Source organism: Danio rerio, chromosome 3 (genome assembly GCF_049306965.1).
Source record: "Danio rerio strain Tuebingen ecotype United States chromosome 3, GRCz12tu, whole genome shotgun sequence".
NCBI classification, from domain to species: Eukaryota; Metazoa; Chordata; class Actinopteri; order Cypriniformes; family Danionidae; genus Danio; species Danio rerio.
Window position 1 is genome coordinate 45,511,209 of NC_133178.1, and position 25,402 is coordinate 45,536,610.

The following is a 25,402-nucleotide window of genomic DNA, read 5'->3' on the forward strand; positions in this document are numbered from 1 at the left end:
ATTCACATTTAGAGAAGAACAAACAGGGACACAGAAACATGAGTCAGCCAACAGCTTTCATATTTATTTATCATAATCCATGCCTTCAAAGCATACTCCGCATATTTACCACATAACACAGGGTCACCGCTGACCTTCTCTCCCAATGGTGCTTTTGGGAAGCTACACACACACACACACACACACACATCTAAGCCAGCCTGAAATGGTGTGTTATTACATCCCAATGACTTTCAGCTCCCTTCCCCAGGAGCCAAACCATTTTCATGTGTATCCTGTGACTCAGTATTTAGGAACAATGAGGGTCATGTCCCCTCTATTCTTCCTGTTTCCTCTTCCTGTGATTTTAGGTAGATGCTCATACACGTCCCACCTATTCACTGCGGTTGCAAACTTCACAAATCTCTCATCTGCAGGTATTCTCACAGTGCTGACAGTTCTGTTAGCAAGAGAACTGAGCGAGCTCAAACACCTGAAATCACAAATTTGGTGGATAATATTCCAAAGCGACAGGGTGTTGACTATGGGTAACTTCAGGTGACACCTTTTGTTCAGTTTTTGTTTTTAGCAAAGCCAGCCCAACCAGTTCAATGACAAGAGCCAAAGCAATGATGGATAAGAATCCAGAATGACTATATATTTATTTATTCATAACTTGACGTGAATAAAACAACTACAACAAAACTGAACCACAAAATCACGGTAAAACTTTTAAATACAGTTCAATTAGTTCCTGCTAGTTACTGTAACATGAACAAACCATAAACAAAATACTTATTACAGTATTTTCATCTTTATTTTATTTATTTATTTTTTTGCTTTGTTTTTAACAAAGCTATCCCAACCAGTTCAATCACAAGAGCCAAAGCAATGATGAATAGCAATCCAAAATCATTGTAGATATTAATTTATTCATAACCTGACATGTACGAATCAACTACAACAAAATTGAACCACAAAATCATGGTAAATCTTTTAAATACGGTTGAATTATTTCATGCTAGTTACTTTAACAATATACTTATTACAGTATTTATTCATCTTTTTTGTTAATTTTTTTTGTTTGTTTTGTTTTGTTTTTAGCAAGTCAGCCTAATCAGGGGTGCGTTTCCCAAACAACGACGTAACTTGCGGCTGAGCTATCATAGTTTAATGTATCTTTTAGGAAAAGAACAATGTAGTGACGAGTGTTCCCCAAAACCCCTAGTTTCTCTATTGCAGATCCATTGCTTGAACCACATTAGTTAGTTAAGGGAAGAACCCCATCATTTCTTTGTGCAAATTATATTGTTTTACATGTACACACATTTAAAATAAAATAAAATTTTAGATTTGGTAAAAACATGCACTCGCTTTTCATATTAACTGAAATATAGGTAAATGGCACACATAGGTGTTTGCTTTACTAATATTATTAAGAAGTTGAACATTACATATTCTATTTTAAAACATATCACTTACAAAAGCTAACATTATTCTAGTATTATATATAAATCATATAAATAAATAAATAATGAGGCTATTTATAATAAAACAAAATGTAATATTTTTTTATTTATTAGAAATGAAAAATCATACGTTAATAACAATATTAATAGTATTAATGAAGATGATGATGATGGTTATAATTATAATTATTATTATTATTATTATTAATATTATTATGTAGGCTATTGTTTTTTTTTTTTTTTACGTTTACAATTTGACACTGGTAAATCACAGCAGAAGGTTCTAACCAGCAGGCCCATGTCATATACAGTACAGATATTTAATAAATAACCCACTATAAATGAAAATAATTAATGTATGCTTTTTGTGTTCACAAGCTTTGAAGCTTTGGAACAAACCTTTGAAACGCTATACAGAAATGCCAACTGTCCCAGCCGAGGCTAGACCCAGCGACCTTCTTGATGTGAGGCAACATTACTACCCACCACGCCACTCTTTTCTAGCCATATTAGCCTGTAAAATAGTAAGTTTTCTTTTTACGACAAACTTGGTAATGATGTAAACTAAAAAAAGAGTCAAGCTTTAAATAGGAAAACTACTTTACAATGGTTTAATCCAATTCAATGATCTATGCTAAGCTAAGATAAAAGTAAGAGATCAGCTGAAGGAAATTACTTCTCGGGTAAATTATAATAAAAACCTAACCCATCAATAAAACTACAATAGTATCTATATATGTTGTGATACAAAAATAAACTTAGCGTACATTTCAATCTGCTTCCTAGCTCCTGAATTATTATGTCGCAGGTGTCAAACTCCTGGAGGGACGCAGCTCTGCACAGTTTACTTCTAACCCTAATTAAACACACCTGACCCAACTAATTAAGTCCTTCAGGCTTGTTTGAAACCTACAGATAATGCTGCGCACACTAGAGTTTGAGCATGCAAAATTCTGTTGCACGGTGCTGTGAAAAACGGCGGGATTAAACAAGATGATTGGACATTTAAAAAACGCAAGCGATTGGTCCATGTTTTAAATTTCTCTCCAGAGAGATTGGTCTCATTTTGTGTTTTCAGTCTGACGCATTCGCGTGCGTATGAATGGAAGTCTATTAGGAGAAAGGTGCAGTGTGACCGCAGCTTATGTGTGTTGTAACAAGGCTGGAACTAAACTGTGCAGGGCTGCGGCCCTCCAGCAACTTAGTTAGAGAACCCTGCCTTAGGTCATGTAGGCTACATGATTTTTGGCACAGCATGGTTTTCTAAACATTGGTAGACTGATGGTAAAATCCTGGAATTTATAAATACCAAAATAACTGATGGATTTTACATATTGATTTCATAAGCACCTTGATTTTCATATACCAGCAACGTTTAAAATATGTTTAGATTTGTATCTGTCTAACTACTGTATATCTAAATACTGTCTATACTGTAAATAATAATTTCTTTTTTTAAAAAGCCTCTCTCATGTACCTTTGTTTTGTGAGTTGGTTCACTTGATTCATGTTTCTGCAGAAATCCATTACTGGAGCATATTGAGCATTCATGCTTTTCATTGTGCATTGAGGGACTTTTCTGGAAGGATTTTGTGATGGATGCTAAAATAGCTGACTTCCTGATCAGTCCCCTGACTACTGAACCACCTACTTCGAATGTTATCACTTGATTGATCTATCAGTGGTTATCAGCTGATAGATATGGGCCAGTAGGGGCCTACTGAGCCCATCCACATGATTTTTGTCCATCCACAAGGTTAATCAGCTATACTAATAGAGAAGACTCCAGTTCCCGATCTTTTTCTACATTACTGTGAGGGTTGGGTTTAGGGTTGGGAATAGGGGTAGATGTTAATAAAATACAATCAATGGGAAATTTAATAAATAATATAAATACCTCTTGTAAGTTATGTGATCTATAGCTGATTAACCATTTGGATGGGTGATAACAGCCTTCTGAGCCTACTAGTAGGCACAAAAGGCCCCTACTGGCACATATCTATCTGTTCATAACCACTGATAATGCCCAGTCAATTGAGTGATGAGCATTCAAATCAGCTGATTCAACAAGGGAGCTGATTGAGACTCACCCTTAGACTTCAATAAAACTTATTAGAAATTATTCTAATATTCTGCAATTTGGTGTTGAAGAAAAAATTGAAATCACAATTCCAAAAGACAGATTTTATAACGCCTAGGCGAAGGTGTTGATGACGGTGGTTGATTTCAGCTGGCAACTTTTATTCACCTCTTCTACTGTTTTTCCATTCAGCAAAGCCAGCCCAAACTGTCCAGCGACAAGAGCCGCAGCAAGAAGAGTAAAGAACCCAAACCACGCATTAAGAAGCTCAAGTATCACCAGTACATCCCACCCGACCAGAAGCAGGAGCCCAATGAAGCCCCGATGGACTCGTCTTATGCCAGGCTGCTTCAACAACAGCAGCAGTTTCTGCAGCTCCAGATTCTCAGCCAACAGCAACAGCATTACAATTACCAGGCCATATTACCAGCACCACTCAAGTATGTGTCACACTCACATTTAAAGGTCTTTTCACATGGCATGCACCCTTTAGCTCTAGCACAATGTGTCTTTCATTTATTTTTTATACAGGTCCTGTTATTGTTTAAGTGTGTATAATTTAATGATATATATAATATGGTGATGCTATAAAATGAGTATAATAAAATTATTACATAGTTTTTATAATAAAATAAATCCACCACCAACACAATAATAACCTATTCATAATTCAGCTGCTGCAAGTTATTTCTGATAAATAGTCAACAGCAAATTACCCAGCAGGCACACAACATCATAAGACGTTGATATTAGGTTCGATTTAGGTCATGACATCAGGTGACTAAAATTCAATGCCTAGCCAGTGTCTAAGGGCAATGCTATATTGACGTCCAATCACGACATCAAATTACGTTGATATGTGAAGTTTCATAAACTAATTTCGAGAGGAGCACGTGATATGATTGTGCACCGCTGGCCACTCATCCGTAATCAGTAATAATCCAATCAGAATGATCCTAGCTTAATATAAATGGATCACTTTCTCCTTATTGCTCTATCTTTGTTTTGGAAGAATCCCCCCTTCCACCCCATCTCCTCCTTTTTCTCCCATTCTAAAGGGGGAGCGATCGAGACCTACCTGATCTCGGTTCTCCTAATATGCTTCTACACCAGGCGGGAGCCCTGGGCTCAAATATCTTCAAGCTCAGGGCTCTCTCCTGAGACAGCATGCCAAACCTGCTATAATTGCCAAGCATATCTAAGTGGGAACTCTTGAAATGGTTGATTTTAGGTTGTGTTGGAAAGTGACCAAAATCCAACGTCTGATGGATGTCATAGTGGTAACGTCCACACAACGTCAAGGTGTAACATGATTAGATGTTCATATTTGGTTGATTTTAGGTTGATTTTAAGTTTGACGTTGATGTTGGCCTGACGTTGGGTTCTAACATCAACCCGATTTTCATTTACAAACAAAAAGTCCCCACAACGTTGAGGTACAACGTCAATATGACATCATGTTGACGTCCTGTGCCTGCAGGGTACATTATTGATTATGTGGGAAAATGACAGGTCAGTGATGTCATTTTATGAAAACCTTTTTCAAACACAACATATTGCTGCAAGAAAACGCACTGATTTATTTATTTTTTAAATGCAGGACGTGTAATATTAAGTGAAATTTTCCTCCAGTACATAAATTGTATGATTTCTTTTAGTCTGTAAATGATAGATATATTTCAATTTTTCAAAAAACACTTGCATGCTGACAAACATAATGATGAGAAAAGCTAAATATATTTGAAATACATTTAAATGGAGAATGTTAGTCATACTGTTTTAATCATATGAATGATGCAATAGAGATTCAGCAATCATTATTTTTTTAATGGTCAATTCCAGGGCTGCACAATAAATCATTTGAGCATTAATATCTCAGTGTCTGGGTCTGTTATTGTCACATCACAGAATATGCAAAATTAGAACCTAGTGTTGGAATTATTTTTGACCAGAAACCAAAGGTCAAAACAGACCTGCAGAATTTAATCATAAAACAGTAAATGTTTATCATCTGTTGAGTGATTTAAGACCTGTTGCTTTGTGAGCATTTTAAGAAAGTTTAAAGCAATTTAATAGTGCATAAGAAGTTTAAAAATGATGAAGACTATGCAATGTTATTTTACATTTGATATATATATATATATATATATATATATATATATATATATATATATTTTTTTTTTTTTTTTTTTTTTTTTGCCGAAATAAAGGAAATTAGACATTCTCCAGAAGAAAAAAGTATTTTCAGACATACTGTGTGAATGTCCTTGCTTTGTTAAAATAGTTTAATTATTTAACTGTTTAATAATTACACTGTATATACTAACTTACATAAAAAAAATTATATTTGTATTTTAGTCTTCTACAAAATCCTCCCAATAAATCTAAATGAATGAATTTCCAAATATAGCTTTTTAAGTCATCTGGTGAAATCGTATTTATATCGCAGTAAATCTCGCAGAGAAAATAAATATAGCAACATCGAATTTTTTCCATTATCGTGCAGCCCTAGTCAATTCCACTTTTCAGATCATTATTTTCGAAAGGAATGAAAACATGAGTACATGAACAAGATGTTTATATGCTCTGTACATTTTTAAAGACACATTATCAGTAGTTTGTAAAATAAGACAGTTTACTGAAACCCTGGAGAACTGATAATAATTTTTTCCAGAGCTGTTTAAATACATATCTGCATAACACGCTTTGCTCCATTGAGTTGAGTGCATTGGGGAACACTGGAATGCAAAATGTCCTTTAGGCATGTATGCGCATAAACATTATGCTATTTCCCCTTATTTAATGTCAGTTCAATTGAATTATTTGTTTCGGACCAGTGCAATTGAATATAATTCTGATATATCAGTTTCAGTTCTGACACTAAAATGATTTACTGCGAGCCTGATTGCATTATAACACAAGTGCGTAGCTCAGAACGGAATGCGAACATTGTGTGCTATGAATGATAGCCTTTAAATAACGTTTTCAACTATTAATCTTGTCTAAAAGACCTTTCATCACACCAGCTGTAATACAGCAGTTCCTCACATTCGTTTCCACTTTGACTTCTGTTGCCCCAAGATATACCTCTGCTTCTATTGTGTAGAAAGGCTGTTTATTGTGAATGATGAGGGGAACAGGAAGTTCCCGTTGCATTTAAAATCCCTCACACTCCTCTGCAGGCAAGTAGCTGAGAGTCCGAACAGCTGCCCCAACATCACCCTGAGCACCAGCCCCAATCTTCCTGCTCCCATTGTGGTGTCTCTGCCCAGTGTGGCTCCATCACGTCCCAACAACGCTCGTAAAAGCGGGTCTCTTCCCTCCTGCCTAGATGAGATGAAGGTGGGTGATGTACTCATTTGTTTATGTTCTCCATGCAAGATACGCTTCGTTTCCACTGAGCAGTGTGATTAAGTGCAGTACAGTATGGTATGGGTCACCTTGATTAAACTTCATTTCGACGTCATTCTCACTTGATGAAAGCAAGCCATATGGGTCATACAATTATCTGTATAATTATTATACAGATAAATATAATTAAAATATAATTATTTGTCTTTTACACGCTCAATTCATTATTTCAAATGTAGACATGTGGCAAGCACTCAATAATAGACAGAGAAAGCTGCATCCCTCAAATTTCTGCATGTTTAGATATGACATAAATAGCCCCATAAACAACAATGGAGGACATACAACAGGTTATTTGAGTAAACAAAAACTAGACTTTGAAGACTAAGGGCCCTGTCATACACCCGGCGTAGTGTGGCGCAAGGCGGGACGCAGTAGTCTTTTAGTAGTTTAAGCTTGGTACAAGAGTCGTTTTGAGGCGTTGCGCTACGCTGTTTAAACAGCAAATGCATTAGCGCTCATTATGCGCCCATAGGCGTTCTGGTCTAAAAAGGGAGGCATTCTGAGGCGGACCACTGGCTATTTTGAGAAACTATAATAGATTTTTCATTAGACCAAAACTAACCCGGTCTAAACTCCGGCGCAGAGTTGCGCCTCACTTACGCACTGCTTAATACACAGAAGAGAGCAATAGGCAAATATCTTTACATATGAAAAAATGTAAATATTAAGGATATATATAGGATATAATAAGAATAGATATAGAATATAAATATAAAGGATTAAAATATTACAAAACATATTATTTTCTAGCTTACATAAATATGAAAAACCACTGCTTTTATGTCTTCTTCATCTCGGGAGGCTTTTTCAGTTCATTCATAACAATTTGCTTTTGTATAATGTTATTGTTATTAGCAGTATTATTTATTATATCCATATGTATATTTGTTTTATTAAAAACAAGTTTAGATTTGCCCACCTGTCAGGTTTTAGACCATATGGGGCACAGCATGTGTTTTAGGATGTAACTCAGGTTTTTGAGCACATTTGGTTATTATTATTCATTTATTCGTTTGCTAGAAAGTAGAACTGAATTTAGAAATAGTTTTGAAACGAATATTTGCGCTTAACAAACAAAAGTATTTATTTATAAACTAATTGATGTCTGTGCGTAAAGGTTTCCCTATCCAAGAGCAAAAGTGAAAGTGATCCATTATCTCTCATTCTCACGCAGTAGATGCTCTGTTTAACAGTTTTCTGTTAAAAAACTGTTAACTGTTTGCTAGTGAAATGCTCAGTTTTTCCACTTAGACTTGCTTTAAATTGCTGTAAATAGCGAATGCGCTCTTGGCGCGACGCAGCTGACTCTTAAAGGTAATGGGAGATGAGGCTCTAATTGGTTTATTCTTAAAACACACCTATAACTCATTAAGAAAATAAACTCAACCCTTTTAGACCATGCGCCGAAGCGCAAGGCAGATTTCCCGTCTTTAAATTAGCAAAAATGCGTCCTGACACGCCCTGAAAGCATTTGCGCCCTGCGTTTTGCACTTTGCGCATGGACCATCAAAATAGAGCCCTAAGGGCTCTATTTTTACGATCTATGTGGAAAGCACAGGGCGCAAAAACAGTAAGGGCATGTCGGAGTCCACTTATGTTATTTTACGGATGGAAAAATGGGTTGAACTCATTTTCCTAATAATTATAGTTGTGTTTTGAGAATAAACCAATGAGAGTCTCATCTCCCATTTCCTTAAAGAGTCAGTTGCATCACGCCATAGCGCATTTGCTATTTACATGACGGACTTTGTAAGTGGAAAAACTGAGCATTTGACTAGAAAGAAAACAGTTAAACAGCATCTACAGCGCGAGAATGAGAGATGAGCCTCCTCATTCTTTACTTTCACTTTCACTCTCGGGGATGGGGAAATGTGTTGTACGCACAGACATCCATTTGCCTATACATAATTAATTTTGTTTGTTAAGCGCAAAGATTTGTTACCAAACTATTTCTAAGTTTAGGTCTAATTTCCAGCAAACTAATAAATGAACAATAAAAACTGAGTTATATCCTAATACACATGCTTTGCCCCATATGGTCTAAAACCTGACAGGTGGGCAAATCTAAGCTTGTTTTTAATAAAACAAATATAAATATGGATATAATAAATAATACTGCTAATAATAATAAAATTATACAAAAACAAATTGTTATGAATAAACTGAAAAAGCCCCCCGAGATTAAGAAGGCATGAAAGTATGGATTTATATTTATGTAGGCTAGAAAATAATATGTTTTGTAATATTTGAATCCTTTATATTTATATACTATACATATCCTTAATCATTATTAAGCATATTTATATATTTGCATATTGCTGCACATCCTGTCTGTATTAAGCAGTGTGTAAGCGAGGCGCACAACTACCGCACTCTGGCTGGACTTTAGACCGGCTTTGTTCTGGTCCATTGAACAATATATCATAGTTTCTCAAAATAGCAACGCATCAGCAATGCGCCTCAACACACCTCCTTTTCAAGATCAGAACGCCTACAGGCACATATATAAGCGCAAATGCATTTGCTATTTAAATAGCGTGGCGCAAAACTTCAAAATGACTCTTGCGCCAAGCTGAAACTAACAAACAACAATTGCGTCGCGGATTGAGCCGGATGTATGAGAGCTTTTAAACTGCTGGTCAAAACCCTTTTTGTAAGCTAAAGCTAAAAACATTTACAGACATATTAACAACAGACACTGGCACTGAAAATCTGACATGCAGCTGTATAGAGAAACATCTGTAGATACACCTGTAACACACCAGTCAAGCGCATAACATATCAATAACAAATGTTCTATATGAACGCATTCCTTTTCTTTACGTATTCATAACTTTTCTTTATTTTCCAAAAAAAGTAAATTAGACACATTTAACTGCATAGTTGGTGTGATCTTTAATATGAAGAAATCTGAATTATCAGAATTCTTGTTTAAAACTTGAACAGTAAATGCTGAGTTGATTGTTATTTTGTTTATTATCATTTCATTTATATTGTCAGACAGCTTAACTTTTCACAAATTGTGCTTAATCAGCTGCACAAAGGGATTTGCATGCTGAAAATCCTATAAAATTGATCAATCTAAAGATTCGACATTTATCGTGATAATTATCGATATCGACCGATGTAAAAAAAAAATGATTGTGATAATTTTTTTGCCATATCACCAAGCTCTAGATAAAGGATGTCAGGCGGTAAGATGATCTGTTAATTAACTAATAACGAACTGTCCACATCTGCATTGTGTTACATTGAAGAAACAATTAATTTTGACACCCCTACTTCTGACTGTAAAAACAGATATAAATGTGTACCGTACCGTAGTGTGTCAAACTGTACTGGACAGTGGAAACAAGCCATTAGACATGTGAACAGAAGTACAGCTGCTCCTATGTCTTCTAGGTGGCTGAACTCAAGGCAGAGTTAAAACTGCGTGGACTTCCTGTGTCGGGCACAAAGATCGACCTGATAGAAAGGCTCAAAGCACACCAGGAGAGCTCTCAAGCCATGGACACAAACATCTCCAAAGCTTCTCTGCTACCTGATAGCATGAGCACAACTCCACCCGTGTCTCCTGAGGCCTCCAATGTCAGCATGGAGGACAGCAGGGACAGTCCTACTAAAGCCCAATGCAGACTGTCTCCGGCCCAGCCTCCAGGAGGGACCTCGCCCTTCAAACTTGTATCTGAAGACATGGACATCAAGGTGTCCGAAAAAGACCAGCGCCTCCACGAGAAGGAGCGCCAGATTGAGGAGCTGATGCGCAAGCTGGAGCAGGAGCAGCGGCTGGTGGAGGAGCTGAAGATGCAGTTGGAGGTGGAGAAAAGGAGTGGAGGACACCAGGCTGAACCCTGTCCACTGGTCCAAGTCAAAGAGGAGATTGGTGCCAGCCCTAGCTGCAACTCCGGGCAGAGTCTGCAAGCTCCAGGTGTGAAACAGGAAGAGCCACATACCCAGATGGCCCACGCTCAAGTGCAGCAGTTCTATATTAAAACCCAGCAAGTCCCTCAAGTACTGCACCAGCAGGCACTTATCAGCCCGCAGTCTGCCTCACAAATCCTGCTTCCCATCAGCCTGCCCAGCAACCCCATGAGCACACAGGTGATATTTCACTTCTGTTTATGGTTAGGAAAATGTATACGCTTATAAATATTTTATTCTGAGCTTTTCTTTTCTTTTTGGCAGGCACCAACTATTCTCCAATCAACCAGTTTGGCACAAAGCATCGGACAGACTCCACTTCTGCAAACACAAACGTCCAATAATGCGATGCTACAGCAGCATTCAAATCAGACGCCTTCACCACCCCATGTGAGTATATACCACTTCTGTGTGATATTCATCAAAGACTCTAGAATACACTAGACATGTCACTCGTATAGTTTTGAATGGGGAAAAGTGTAACAGTCAATGTGTCGAACGAAGCCCTTACTACTAGTACAGGAGCCATTCATCGATCGCTATAGACCAGGGGTGGCCAACCCTGTTCCTGGAGAGCCACCTTCCTGCAGATTTCAGTTGCTACCCATATCACACACACCTGCCTGTAATTATCACGTGGTGTCCTAATTAATTGGTTCAGGTGTGTTTGATATGGGTAGCAACTGAAATCTGCAGGAAGGTGGCTCTCCAGGAACAGGGTTGGCCACCACTGCTATACACTTATTTCACGCGGCCGCCATTTTAGCGAGGCTGCGGTGGGAAGAAACCCGGATGTATAGGACCAGCACTGTAAACATTGCAGTAACATGCTGTGTACTACAAACCTCCAGCTGTTGCCGAGATTTCAAAATGCAGAAATGGTGTAAACATTACTTAAATATAATTTAGTAAGTTTATTATAAACAATTAAAAGCAATTTAGCATCAAACAAGATCACAATCTCAGTGATACGCTAAAGTGTCCTCCTAGGCTTCAGCTCATGGCACTAGTTAAACACCATGAGGACGCTTTCCTGCTTCAGCCTATGTAACCCGGTGAGTGATAAAACACTGCAGTCCTCTGCAGCACACCCTCGTGTTGTCTGTAATAGTGTTGTCCTTTTACTGAAGTTTTAAACCCGGCTATTTCCAGCTAACATGGAAGTGCTGCTGAGCGCGGATGACTCGACTGATCTTCACGGCTTCGCGCTTCAGTCTCCGTGTATCTGTATTTGGTTTGCACTCAGTTCCGCTCTTCACCCAGTGCAAACACAGATACACGAACTGGAGTGCGAAGCAGCCGTTAAGATCAATTGAGTCATCAAGCAGATCGCTTGGCTCATCTGTGTTTGTGCTCAGTATACAGCGGTGGGTGAACTGATGACCTTCTCGGCCAATCACAATCATTTCTGTTGAACATGTGAACACAATGGCAAATCAGCGCTGTTTTAAGAAAGTCGTCAACATTGCCTTAAATGTTAGCGCAAAATTGCCGTTTTTTCTTTTAATTCAGTATCGTGACAAGTCTAATATATATTAATTCGAGTTTGAAAAATGGCATCTAAAACATGTGTTTGGAAAAGAAAACGTTAGCTAACTAGTGCCATTCCCCTTAACTTAGCTAAAAATGAGCTCTGATATCCCTTTTTACATTCACCAGTCATTCAGAACGGACCTTCGGGTCACCCGGAAGGCGGAGAAATTATAAATTTGTGTCACTTTCTCTTCGCTGATAAGATATACAGCCAGATACACAACATTCCTATGCAACTCCCAATGATACTTCCAGGTTTCTTCCCACCGCAGCCCCGATTTCGCTTTTGAAAATGGCGGCCACGTGAAATCAGTCTATTGACTGATGTTTCTCTGAGGGAGAGGCTTGGACCAGACATGTGCTTTTACCACAGTTTTTGTGGCTGACAAACACACTGAAATCTCTTTGAATACATGCTTTACAGACATAAGAAGTATATCCACATAAAGCTTGAAATATGTACTTTTAAATGAATCAAGTGCACTTGAAAACAAAAGTTTTTATTTTTTTTATTTTGTAATCTGTATGGAACAAATGCGAGATTCAGTCCATCTTGTCAAACGCACATCACATAACAGCAACTACTCAAAAGCCCACTCCTTGTAAAAAAGGAGTCGCTTTCATTTCTGGAGAAGATTCAACATTAAGAACAAGTTGTGTATTACTTCAGAAGAGCAGCTCAATCAGATGTTCATTATCCAGAGGATAGTAATGTGTAGAACGGCCATAAATGAGGTTAGTGTCGTGATCTTGTTCCTTTCGAGTGCGTATGCACTGTAGCTCAGGCAACCTAAAAAAATACAGATTTAGTTTGATTCAATTGTTTAGAAACAAAGCTTATGAGACAGTTGTTGTTTAATCTTATTGGTTCAAATATGTAATATAATCAAACGTTTAGTTAAGAGTTTTGGAGAATTTGATGTTTCCCCTGAAACATCGTGCCTGAGCAAACTGCCAGAGAGGCATTTCAAAGATGACCGCCAAGTGAAATGACCTTGTTTTCATCTAGGGAATGAGTAATGGGTGAAGAAAACACCCATGTCTTGTAGACAATGAAGAAGAAGGCTCTTTCATGAGTTCACACTTAGCTGATGAATGGTTTTAAAGCTTGTTTGGCATACTGTCCCGGTAGAGAACCCTGAGCTCATAAGAAACTCAAGCCCGGGGCTCCCTCCCGTTTGCAAGGCGGGAGGGGAGTTTGAGCTCAGGTAGATCTTGAGAACTCCCCTGCTGTAGTAGCTAATGAACAGATAGTGATTCTTCTTAAGAGATAACTACTTACTAGAAGCATGTCTATGGTGCCAATTATTAGTCAATTAACTTAAGTTGCATGTTTTTGGATGGTGGGAGGAACCCAGGGGAAACCCATGTGAGCACGGGGAGAACGTGTAAACTCCACACAGAAACGTCGGCTAGCTTGATAAGGACTAGAACCAGTGACGTCCTTGCTGCGTGGCAACAGTGCTAACCACTGGGCCACCATGCCACCCATCTAGGAAAGGAGGAGAAGTGGGGGTGGAAGGGGAATTCTTCAAAATGAAGATGGCTGTTATATAGAACTTAGGGTATTTATAGTGGCTTAGGACTCGTCTTATTGGTGAATTATAAATTGGATAATGCGGGACCGGCTGCAAGCAATCATAAGCATGTGATGCTCTCGAAATTAGTTTATAAATAAACTTCACTTATTTATATCTATTTAGAAATGGGCATTTTAGATTTGGAACAGAATGGAAGCATTCAAAGCATCTATCTAAGCACTTTTCAGCTCTTAAAATATTTTAGCATATAGCATGGTCCAGGGGTGGTCATGTGGTCATGCAGAGTTTTGATCCAACTTTGATAAAAGCTCACCTGCATGTAGCTTTGTAGTAACACTCAAACCTATTGCACTATTTTGAGGGAGCAGGCATTTGTAGTGGTGTCCGAAATAGTGAGCATTCTGCACTCAATCCCACAATGCACTACGATAATGAGTGTGTAAATGTTAATTTCAGTGATAATTTTAAAACTCAAACAGTGTAGCTATGAGTTATGCGTTACTGTGATTTAAAAGATATTAGGATAAAAGTTAGAGCAGGCTGAATATTGAAAGGCAGTATTAATGCACATTTTGTCAGTAAAGCCGGTTCTGTAATTTAATGTAAATCTCCAGGAACGGCTTTCAGATGGAGCAGAGTTTACTACACAGAGCCAAAGTTCACTGACAAGCAACGCAAACGATTAAGACTTAATTGACACAATGCTGAAATTGATAAGAATTGTTTTACAGATGTTTGTGTTGCTTTACAGTGAACTATGGCTTAGTTTTGCTGCTGAGCTGAAAGCATGTGAAAATACGACATTTAGTAACATGGTTGAAATATATCTCTCTGTAAGATGATTTAGTAGTTGTGTGTTTATTAGCAATGACGAATCAATGAAACAGTTAAATCTCCTGCTCTATTTGATTTCTCAGCCGTGTCTCTTATATTTGGCGTACATGCAGTTTCTACGCCCTCTGGCTTTTGAGCAAATTTGTGTTTCCCTGACAACATGTCAAATAATCATGCAGCTCTAATAAAAGTACAGTATAAGATCAATATATGATCACATTTTTATAAATATATACTTTAGTGTGCTTGTAAATATTAACCTTTAATATTCCTCTTCCTCTCAGTGTTCCCACTCTTCATAAATTTAAGTTCCTTTTTGTGATGACAAGGCCTGATCTGATTTGGCATGTAGGTTAAAACGAAAACCATTTCTGAGGTCTGCGATGTGTCCTGTACTTATCTCTCTGATGTTGTCCTGGTGATAGCAGTTGAGTTGATTTATTACCCTCTCGACAACATCAAACGCAGACCTGACGAAGTAGGTGACTGAAGAAAAGAGCAAGGGGAAAATCAAAAAGAGCACTAATCAATAAGACAGAGACTTGGTCTGTGATCAAGAGGTTTTTGTTTACATACTGATAAACACATATTTTCTTACACTGCTGCTCTGGGCCTGATATTAACATCCCGCCTCATGTTTTTACAGGCTTTACCTTTGTGTGGAGGTTCACCTTCTGGGTTTGAGTACAGGCAGAACCAGAACCAGCCCCAGTGCTTCATCAACAACTCGCCCAGAGTCTCCCCAAGACACACAACTCCAAATGGACATATTAACAATGTAAGACAGGCTCTTGTATTATAGCAATCATTCACTCCCATATGAAAAAATACTGTGGTAATTTATAGTAAATGCCATTGTAATCATACTGTAGCAAAATGCTTGAATTAATCTGTTTGTGGTGTGTAGTTGCTATGGCAACACAATAACTATAGCGTTATAAACAAATGACCCAATACTGTAGTTTTCTACATCTATAGGGTGTGTTTTACTACAAAAAAACTAGTTTACTGCAGTAAAGACTAAGAAATGCTACAGTATTTATAAAAGTTTTATCAGTTCACTATAGTTTATACTAGAGTACATGTTTGTGTTCACTAACAAAGCATTGTACATTAAATACTATATACAGTATAATACACTTCACTTAGTGGCGTAGCGCAAAATGCGGAGGCCCCCCTGCAGGGATCACTGACGGGGCCCCCAGTTGCGATCACAAATTGAGGAGCGGGGAAGGAAGGCGGGGTGGAGCGATAATGCGGGGAAGCCTTCACAAACTGAGGAGCGATCACAAACTAAGGAGCGGGAAAGGGGCGGGGTGGAAGGACAACGCGGGGAAGCCTTCACAAACTGAGGAGCGATCACAAACCGAAAGCAGCGAGAGCGTCAAAGTAGCCAGAAGTCATTCATTTTTAATGAGAACCAGCGGCGAGAAACATCGCGGAGCGTCTTCTCCTGTGTGGGCGTCGAGGAGAGTTGAAATCAAGTCAACTTTATGGTATAAGCTATGCTGCGGTTTGGCAAGCAATCAGAATGAAGACGTCCACCACTTGAGAGGAGTTCAGAGAACTTTAATTCCGACCACAGTTGTTCCCAAGAGTTTGATTATTGCGGTTGCCGGATTTTCAATTATTAAAAATCGAGACGACATGGGGCCCCCTAATCACGCAGTGTGTGCCCTGCGGGCCTGTCCGCTACACCACTGACTTGACTATAGTATGGTTCAAAAGCACTATAGTATTTACTAGAAATTACTACAGTATTTTTAATGAGGGCTGAAACATTTTGATACCAGAATTTTTTCTGAAAGGACCAATTTGGGGGAATTCAAAAGTGCCTTGGAGACTTAGACTGCGTCCAAAATCGCCTATTCTCAGTAGGCACTGCACTCGAATTTAAATGTACTACTCGGCCATTAGAAAAGTACTTTCGATACAGTATAAATGTCAGTAGTATAAATTGAACTCTGACATACTACATCCGCCATTTTAACATGTTTACGGGACCTACCCACATTAGTTGTGTCGCTTCACTCTGATTCATGTATTCTCTCGCAGGGCATCATGGAATACCACAGTGTGCATCGGATGCACACTTCAGAATCTCGCTGAAAGTAGTAGGTCATCGTTAGGCCCACATGAAATCTGCGCACGCAGAAATCCGCAGATTTTTAGCCCATCATTTAGTCTATTTATTTACTTGTGTAAAGGTGTGTAAAATTATATTTATTCAGTTTTTGAATTCATTAAATGATTGACTAATATGAAAATATTCATATGATTTATTTACAATACAGTTTGTAAAGTAATATTTTTTGTCTTGTAGTCAATATATTATATGAGAATTATGTTTTGTTTATCAAATAAGTAGATCTAATTGGATTTGCATTGTAAACATTAAATAACAGTTAAAAATGTATCATTTTGGAATTCATATATTATGTTTTTAGTTACAATAATCGCAAAATCCTTCCGCATAAATCCGAAGATATTTTACAAAATTACGCGCAGAAATAGCAAAAAATATCCGCAAATTCTGTCTGGCCCTAGTCATCGAGGTACTTCTCGCATACTGTTTTTCAATTTCTTTAAATTTGGACATACTTCTCGCCTTTTTAGCGTACTATATAGTATGGAAGTATGGGATTTCGGACGCAGCCTTAGTGTTAGCTGCTTACCTGGTAGAACCACCAATAACAAAACGTTGGTCCTAGTAGATCAATATTATAGTAATCTGGTATTGCGGAAAACTGGTTCAAGGGATCAGTGATATTATTTGAAATATACCATTAAAACATATTATCACTATAAAATTAGTCTTCCTGTGACTCCAGGAGCATGTGTATGATACAGTTTTGCTAACCCTAACATTTTGCTAACTCCAACCCTATTACTTCATTAGTCAAGTGTTTGAAATCCCTTTTTTTGTGAGCAGACATGGTTTCATATCACAGAATCAGGAGGAAATCATGCCATCTTATAGTATTAACTACGTTGAAAATAGCTAAGCTGATTAGCATTGCATTAGAAATATACTTAATCCTTATGAAATCACTCCGGATGGCTTGAAGAGCACAAATAAACCATATAGTGCCACGATAGTTGATGTCTTTACTTCTGTAATGCAGATGTGGTGTTTATACTTAGTTTTGCCCTCTAGAGTATAATATGAATGAAACATTATATCATGCATGTGTTCATAATATTTTTTGTACAAGTCTCTCAGTGGATACATATGAATTATTGTCATTAATACTGTGACCGCAATAAATAAAGCGAACATATCATGATATGGTTTTTATTTCATATTCCTCATCACTAACTTGTACAAACATGGACTCTTGTTCAGTCATTTTTTAAGTAAGATGTGAAAGTGAGTCAGTATTTTATTTGCCCCGCCCTTTTTATTGTGATTGGACGGCTGGATAAAAAGTGACAGGCGCAAACATCACATTGTACCTCAATGCGCTCTGCAATCAGGAGAGCATGCAGAACGTTTTTGGCTGCGTAGCAATTGGTTAACAAACACTCTGAACACTTATTTTTGTTTTCCATAGAACTAATTTTGATTTTCTTGAAGAAAAAAACAGGACATTGACAGAATCCATGTGTACGCTCACTTTTTGTTCTTTAGTGTAGCTAATCAATGTTTTATGTTTTGTTTAGCCTCCCTCACCCTGTCAGCTCAACTACATCCTTCAGCCATCATCATTCCCCAATCACCACAGCCCGAAGAGCAAAGACCCCCCCGGCTACGAGGAGGCCGTCAAACAAACCAGAGGTCTGCAAGCCACAATGCAGGTAATTTAAAGCTATTCTCAAGTATCAGTTTTAACTAGTATACAAATGGAGATCAATATCAGAATTGAATTGAATTGAACTGAACTGAACTGAACTGAACTGAATAGAATTGAATTGAATTGAATTGAATTGAATGGAACTGAATAAAGGATAAAAACACAATAAAGCCCTGGGCTTGTTTCCATCGTGGTCCTCGCTGCATGTTACCTTATGCTAATAATAGTAAGCTAAGTTACTTCAGATTGCTCATGGAGATTCTCCACATTATCCTGTCCTCTGATATTTTTGACTTTAATGGACGAACAGCCATTTTGGAAGACTTAAATGATTGATTGTCATTGTAAAGATGCATTATTTTAAAAATCACCAATTGTAACAACGAACTTTTCGTGCTTGCTAACTTTTATCTAGAAAACATGCTGTCATGCTGAGTCTTTCAGTCACTTTAGAACAGCTCAATATCCTTCCGTCAGTGAAAATTGCAAAGTTTGGCTGCCAGGTAATTTGTATTTAGCCAGATTATACTAGGTTTTGTCAGATAAATAAGGAATTAGCAAATTAATGACAGCAAATGGGACTTCCAGCATAGCTGCATGCTAAGAATGATTAGCTAAGCAACTCATAGCACCCTCTGCTCTTTTACTCCGGTTTAGATAATTTCAGATAGGTGGAAGTAAGGAATTTTAGAAAAGCGTAGGTAACATAATGTTGATCTCCACTCCAAATTGAGCACTTAGCCAAAGCTTAAGTTCCACTTGTTTTACATTTGTCCACAATCTACAGGTTCTGATCAATAAAAGGTCCTTGTTTTGGTTTAAACTGAAGGATATCTCAAAGTATGCTGCATACTTTGTAATGTCTTAGTGTAGTCTTATCTCATATTTTTCCATAAAGGTTCCCACTGCCACCAGTCAGCACATGGACGATTTGTTTGACGTCTTAATAGAGAGTGGAGGTGAGAGCTTTCAGACATTCAAATCACAAATTTCAGCTGTAATGAATATGTAACTAAACCATTTTTGTGGTCTCCCAGAAATTCCACCTCTATCCAGGCAGGATCCATCTCTGGACAAACTTCACCCTGTGACAGCCAACATCACCACCTTGCCTATCAACACGGTGCTGTCACGTCCTCCTCCACAGGTACATGTGGCCCGTCCGCCTAACCAAACCCATGTGTCTCCACTCAGCCTGGTGGCCCTGGCGTCTGATAACCAGCTGGAGGCTCTTCTGGAGGACGCAGAACCCCGAACCCTGAGACTGATGGAGGAGCTTAAAAACCAGCTTTTGGAGCGACCACACTCTCCGATGGACACCTCAGATCTGACTTTCACAGATGCGCCGCCCACCGCCCTTCAAGTACCTGGTCTCGATAACATGGAGTGGTTGGACCTCACGATCCCCGGTCCGGCTGGCATCTCCTCTCCAAACCCAGTCTTTTCATCAGATTTCTTGGATTCCACTGATCTGCCGTTACACTGGGAATGAGCTCACAATGGATGGACTGTTGTAGAGCTCAGTCATTGGGTTCTGTGCGAAAGCCAATGTGACCACTGATAGTTTAGCACCAGCTTTTCTCATTTGCGCAGGTTTGTGTGCTGTTATTGTTACAAACACTTCTTTCAAGGCAGAAAAAGAATGTAGAGACACTTTTTATCCACCTATATATTTAGGCAGCGATCTGCTTTTTAGATATATTGAAGCAGTTTTTGAAACTGTTGGCCTTTGGTATCTAAAATGTTGTTTTTAGATTATAGTAAGTGTCTTTTTTTACTGACAGGATATGTATATTAGTTTCATGTCACTCTTTTTGGGGAAAGTAAGGATTATAAGTGCAGTCATTGTGCCTTTGCTATTCACTTTGTCCATGAACTGTAGTCATTTATTTTAAAGGGATAGTTCATCCTAAAATTATTCTAAACTTTATCTTTCGTTTGTGGAAAACAGAAGAACACATTTCAAAGCTGTTTTGTCTGTTGAAATCTTCATTTCCACTTTGTAGCTGCGTGTCGCTCTGGGTGGGGTCGTGCTGCAAACACAGGTCTGTGTAGGTCTACAGCACAGGGAATACAACCAAACTCTGAGCGAGCTGAGAGAGGATTATTTGAACTCTACTAGTGCTCCTATTTGCTGTCACTCACGAAATTTGATCTTCATTTGCATGAAGTTGAAGGATTGTCAACTTTGTTGCGGCCACCTGGTCGCCAATGATCGATGTCGCTTGCATAGACGGAGGTCGCCGAAAGTTTCTCACTATCCATTGAAATGAACACTCACTTGTCTCTTTGCCGCTGCAAGTCGCACGTAGTGTGAATGAAGCTTAAACTTTAAAGCTCCAAAAAAGACATAATGGTAGCTTTTAAAAGTCTTAAAAGTGCAAATTGACAATGTTTATTTTGCTAGGACACATTATTTTTTTAGATGAACAATTAATCTGTGAAAGTTAATCCATTGAAAAAAAAAAAAACTTAGTTCTGATTAATCTTTAATTCAATTCTGAGCATTTGCGTCCTCATTTGAAGTTGCAGACTTTCTCTATTGACATCAGTTTGACAGCTGCAGCCAAAATATTCTTAACCATGCCCCCACTAGCTTGCTACAAGCGAACTATTCACAAAAAGGAAGCTCCAGCTCGACTCAATATTCAGTTTCAGATGGAAGTACATCAATATGCTGAAATAAGTGTCCGCAACTTCCAGTTCTGTCTGACTTTAACTGTCACACTGTGCTTAAAAATGATCAGTGTACACATACGAATAGCTTATTAATAACTTTAAAGTTGGCATGAAAATAAGTCTAATATTGTGAATGAATTATCCATCTGTTATTTAATTTTATTAAACAGTATTTTAATAACGTTTTACTCAGATATACATCACAAATCAAGCAAATGTCTTCCATCGTGACATTCTAATCTCACTGAATCTTTTGATTAAACAAAATAAGGGCTTGAACTTCATCTTGTACATCATACAAAGGATCATGTTCATTTTGGAGCTTAAAAAACTCAAACATTCTTCGAAATAACTGCATTCATTCATTCATTTTCCTTCGGCTTAGTCCGTTTATTCATCAGGGGTCGCCACAGCGGAATGAACCGACAAATTATCCAGCGGATGTTTTACACAGCGGATGTCCTTCCAGCTGCAACCCAGGCTGCAACCCAGTACTGGGAAACAAAATAACTTCTTTTGTGTTCGATTAAAGAAAGAAACTCATACAAAATGATGACCTGTACTTTAATTTTGGGCTGAACTATCCCTTTAATTCTGTAAAGTTTGCAAATGTCCAACATTTGTGACAGAAACATTGTGCCGTGATAATCATTACAAATATGGCTCATTTACATTGGCTGTAAACTGCCATTGTGCGTGAGCTGTTAGCCATCGCATTAGGGTACTCAGTAATGTGGCAGCTAAAGTAACATAAAACATTCAAATTTATACAGCACACAGGCTGAGGAAGAACAGAGCCAGTTTGTTTACCAAACCCAGCATGAGGCCAAAGAGAGGGAGGGGGAAAACCCACAAACAAACCTAAGCAGTGGCCATTATCATCCATTACAAAAGAGCAGAGATAGGATGAACGGTATTTCTCTCTTACAGACCAGACCAAACCAGCTGAACTGGCACAGTTGTGTGTCCTGACCAGGGAAACAACACTAAACAGGACCAGTGAAATTTCCATATTCAGATGAGGCTGAATTCGGATTGAGACTCTGCATTACTGTACGTTTTTGTTTTTGGATGTAGATGGACTGCTGAGGCCTAACTTCACTGTATTTCACAGAGCTTCTTTCTGCTTAAAGGAACACTTCACTTTTTTTGGCAAAAGTGTCATGTTTATAAGTCTCCGAGAGTAAAACAGTTTTACCAGTTTTGAATCCATTCAGCTGATCTCTGTGTCAGCCAGGAACACTTTTAGCTTAGCTTAGCATAAATGATTAATTCGGATTAGACCATTAGCATCTTGTTCAGACCCTTCTGTAGTTGCATCATGTACTAACACGGAAAATGAAAAGTTGCTATTTTCTTTGTCAATATGGCTAGGAATTATAGGCTGCATTCAAAGTCGCCTACTACTCAGTAGGTACTACATATGATTATTAATTTACTACACAGCCATCAGAAAAGTACATTCTATACAGTATGAATATGAGCAGTTGATTCACTCATTCATGAATTCTTTCACGTGGCATTAAGGGATATCGAATCGTCCATCTTGCTGGTAGTGGTCATGCAGGTACTTCTTGCATATTGTTTTTCAAATACTATGAATTTGGAAATACTAAGCTCACATACTGTATACTGTTATTAACGTACTATATAGTATGGAAGTGTGCGATTTCGAATGTAGTGATGTTCTCAGTCCAGCATAATCCGCTTGTTAGGTGTGACATCATGCGAAGTGGTTTCCGGGTCCAGTCGTATATCAAACTATATGGGAAGACAAATGGTAATAACAAACATTTACAAAGCGATGTAATACTATCGAAAATCACAATTTATATATATATATATATATATATATATATATATATATATATATATATATATATATATATATCCATGTCTAATATCCGATGGCCAGAAAGTGATTAATTTTTTTATAAATTGTAAAAATATTGGTGTCTGTGACAACTAAAAAGTGGTCATAAACAAATATTTTCATAATTCAAATGAGTAGCAGCTTGGACCCAGAAACAGAATTCCATTCGTCACGACTTAAATGGATAATCAAGGGCTGCATCCAAAATTGCATACTTCCATACTGTATAGTGCGCTAAAAACAATATGCAAGCCGAGTAGTATGTGCAAATACATAGAATTCGAAAATCAGTATGCAAGAAGTACCCCGGTGACCTACTACCTCCGGCGAGATTCTGAAGTTTGCAAATTATGCGCTATCCCATCATGCCCTGCAGAAGAATTCATGGATGGGAGTGAAGTGATGCAAGTCTTGCGGGTAGGTCATGTGAAGAGGACAAAATGGCGGTTGTAGTATGTGTGTGTTCAATTCATACTACTACTGTACTTTTCTAACAGCCGAATAGTATGCTTAAATTCAAATGCAGTACCTACTTAGAAATCGGCTGTTTCGGACGCAGCCAAGGACTACAACTTAGTTACTTAGCTGGGGACTATTTTCTGGTGCTGCACAATATCATTGCACCTGCTGCAGACATGCTAGGGCAGCAAAGTTGCTTGATTATTGTAATAGATCCTAGACATATCAGCCTAGAAATAAGCAACTTTTCATTTTTTGCCAGTCTTACACAATGCAACTAGAAAACAGTCAAGCTTTAAATAGATTTTTTTTTGAGTAAGATGCTAATAGTGTATGATCTATGCTAAGCTAAGCTAAAAGTGCTACCACCAAACCTGGAGATCGACTGAATGAATACTAAAATGGTAAAGCTCAGCAGTTAAACTGTCGTTGAGCTGTAAAATGAAGCTACCCCCCCCCCCCCCACTCCTTAAAAAAGTGGTATGTTCCTATAACCACTGAAATGCAGGTGACATCAAGCCTTTGTGAATGTTCTGTTGCTAAAGCGCATCTTCTCCAGTAATCTGTAAGACTTTTAGAGTATTCCTCTATAAAATGTAGCGACTGGAGCATTTTGAAGCAGACATCTGAATGATTTTCTTATCACCACTGTTTTAATTTATCACTCTATTAAGTGTTTTGGCAAATATAATAGCACATTTCTCCCTAGACGCTCTGTGAAAACATGCCAATGATGCCAAATAGTACACCTACTTGATCTTGGACTGAGCCCGTTGACAATCAGTTCTTTATCCAAACATGTTGTCAAAATGAAAGAATGTATTTCTATGCTTAGAAATGTAATTTTTAAAGGGATACCATAGTTCCGTCTCTATCAGAGACCAAGCGCTTTTAGTTTTTTTAAATTTACACAAAAAAATCATATATTTTTATCACGTTTTATTTCTCTAGAATTATTTTTTGTACAAAAAAAGACCCATGAAGGAGCAAAATCCTATCATCAGACCTGTAGCGAGGTGTACTTTTATCAAGCATATTCAACAGAGTAATTGCTTTGCTGTGAAGAAAACAAAATGTTGAAAATGTAATGACCAGCGTGATGTAGATGGTATGCCTCATGTTTTGCACAGTGTATATATTTTTACGCAAATGTAGGCTATTTGTGCAACTGTAAATACTTTCTCTTTGTATATATATCTTTATTGTATATACAGCCTTTTATCATTAAATATTTCTGCATTTGAAACCATCAATGAATCATTGAGCCCTCCATACTTGCAGAACTGAATCCAAAGAAAGCTTTAAAACAATAAATAGACTTGACATTTCACCACTGATAATATTTTTTCTCAGAGGAAAGGCCTACAAAACGAGACGGAATACGTCTGAATTCCTTTTAATCAGCTGAAGAACTCAAACTCCAATATATCCAGACAGAATCAAGCCTTTAGTCACATCATGTCTTGATTCAGTTTGTTATATTCCTCTACTACATCATGATGAAAGCGTTTAGTACTTAAGCGTATGTCCAAGCCATAATTAAGTGTTGAATGTTCTTGAAGTTTAAACCAGTAGACTGGAGTTACCTTGTAGATTCCGAAGTTGACTTTCCTTTTGGTAAATAGTGAGCAATGAAAGATCACGACTGTACCTTTAAAAACAGGCATGCAGGGAATTCCATTGGGATCTTCCCTGTATAAAAAAGGTCAGGATGACATTTCCGAAACATTTCCAGGTGCCTCGGGTTGCGTAATGATTATAAAAGTGAAGATTCTTCTGCTGAGCTTCCTGTTCATTGCAGCTTGATTAGAGCTTCTGCCCTCAGA

The 25,402-nt window shown here is 37.9% G+C and overlaps 1 protein-coding gene across 3 annotated transcripts in view; it reads left to right on the top strand.

The window, feature by feature from the left end:
• mrtfbb (myocardin related transcription factor Bb) overlaps window positions 1-23,066 on the top strand; it is a 110,174-nt gene extending 87,108 nt beyond the window's left edge. For 2 of the 3 annotated variants that reach the window (XM_068219395.2, XM_009299741.5), the window contains 8 exons: window positions 3,721-3,968; window positions 6,711-6,870; window positions 10,345-11,043; window positions 11,128-11,253; window positions 15,418-15,549; window positions 18,435-18,569; window positions 19,464-19,524; window positions 19,603-22,712. In XM_068219395.2, coding sequence (XP_068075496.1) covers window positions 3,721-3,968; window positions 6,711-6,870; window positions 10,345-11,043; window positions 11,128-11,253; window positions 15,418-15,549; window positions 18,435-18,569; window positions 19,464-19,524; window positions 19,603-20,057 — 2,016 coding nt within the window. In that variant the 3' untranslated portion in view covers window positions 20,058-22,712. Of the gene's footprint in view, window positions 1-3,720; window positions 3,969-6,710; window positions 6,871-10,344; window positions 11,044-11,127; window positions 11,254-15,417; window positions 15,550-18,434; window positions 18,570-19,463; window positions 19,525-19,602 lie in introns of all 3 variants that reach the window. The other variant, XM_009299740.5, reaches the window with a different exon arrangement.
• The last annotated feature ends 2,336 nt before the right edge of the window (window positions 23,067-25,402 follow it).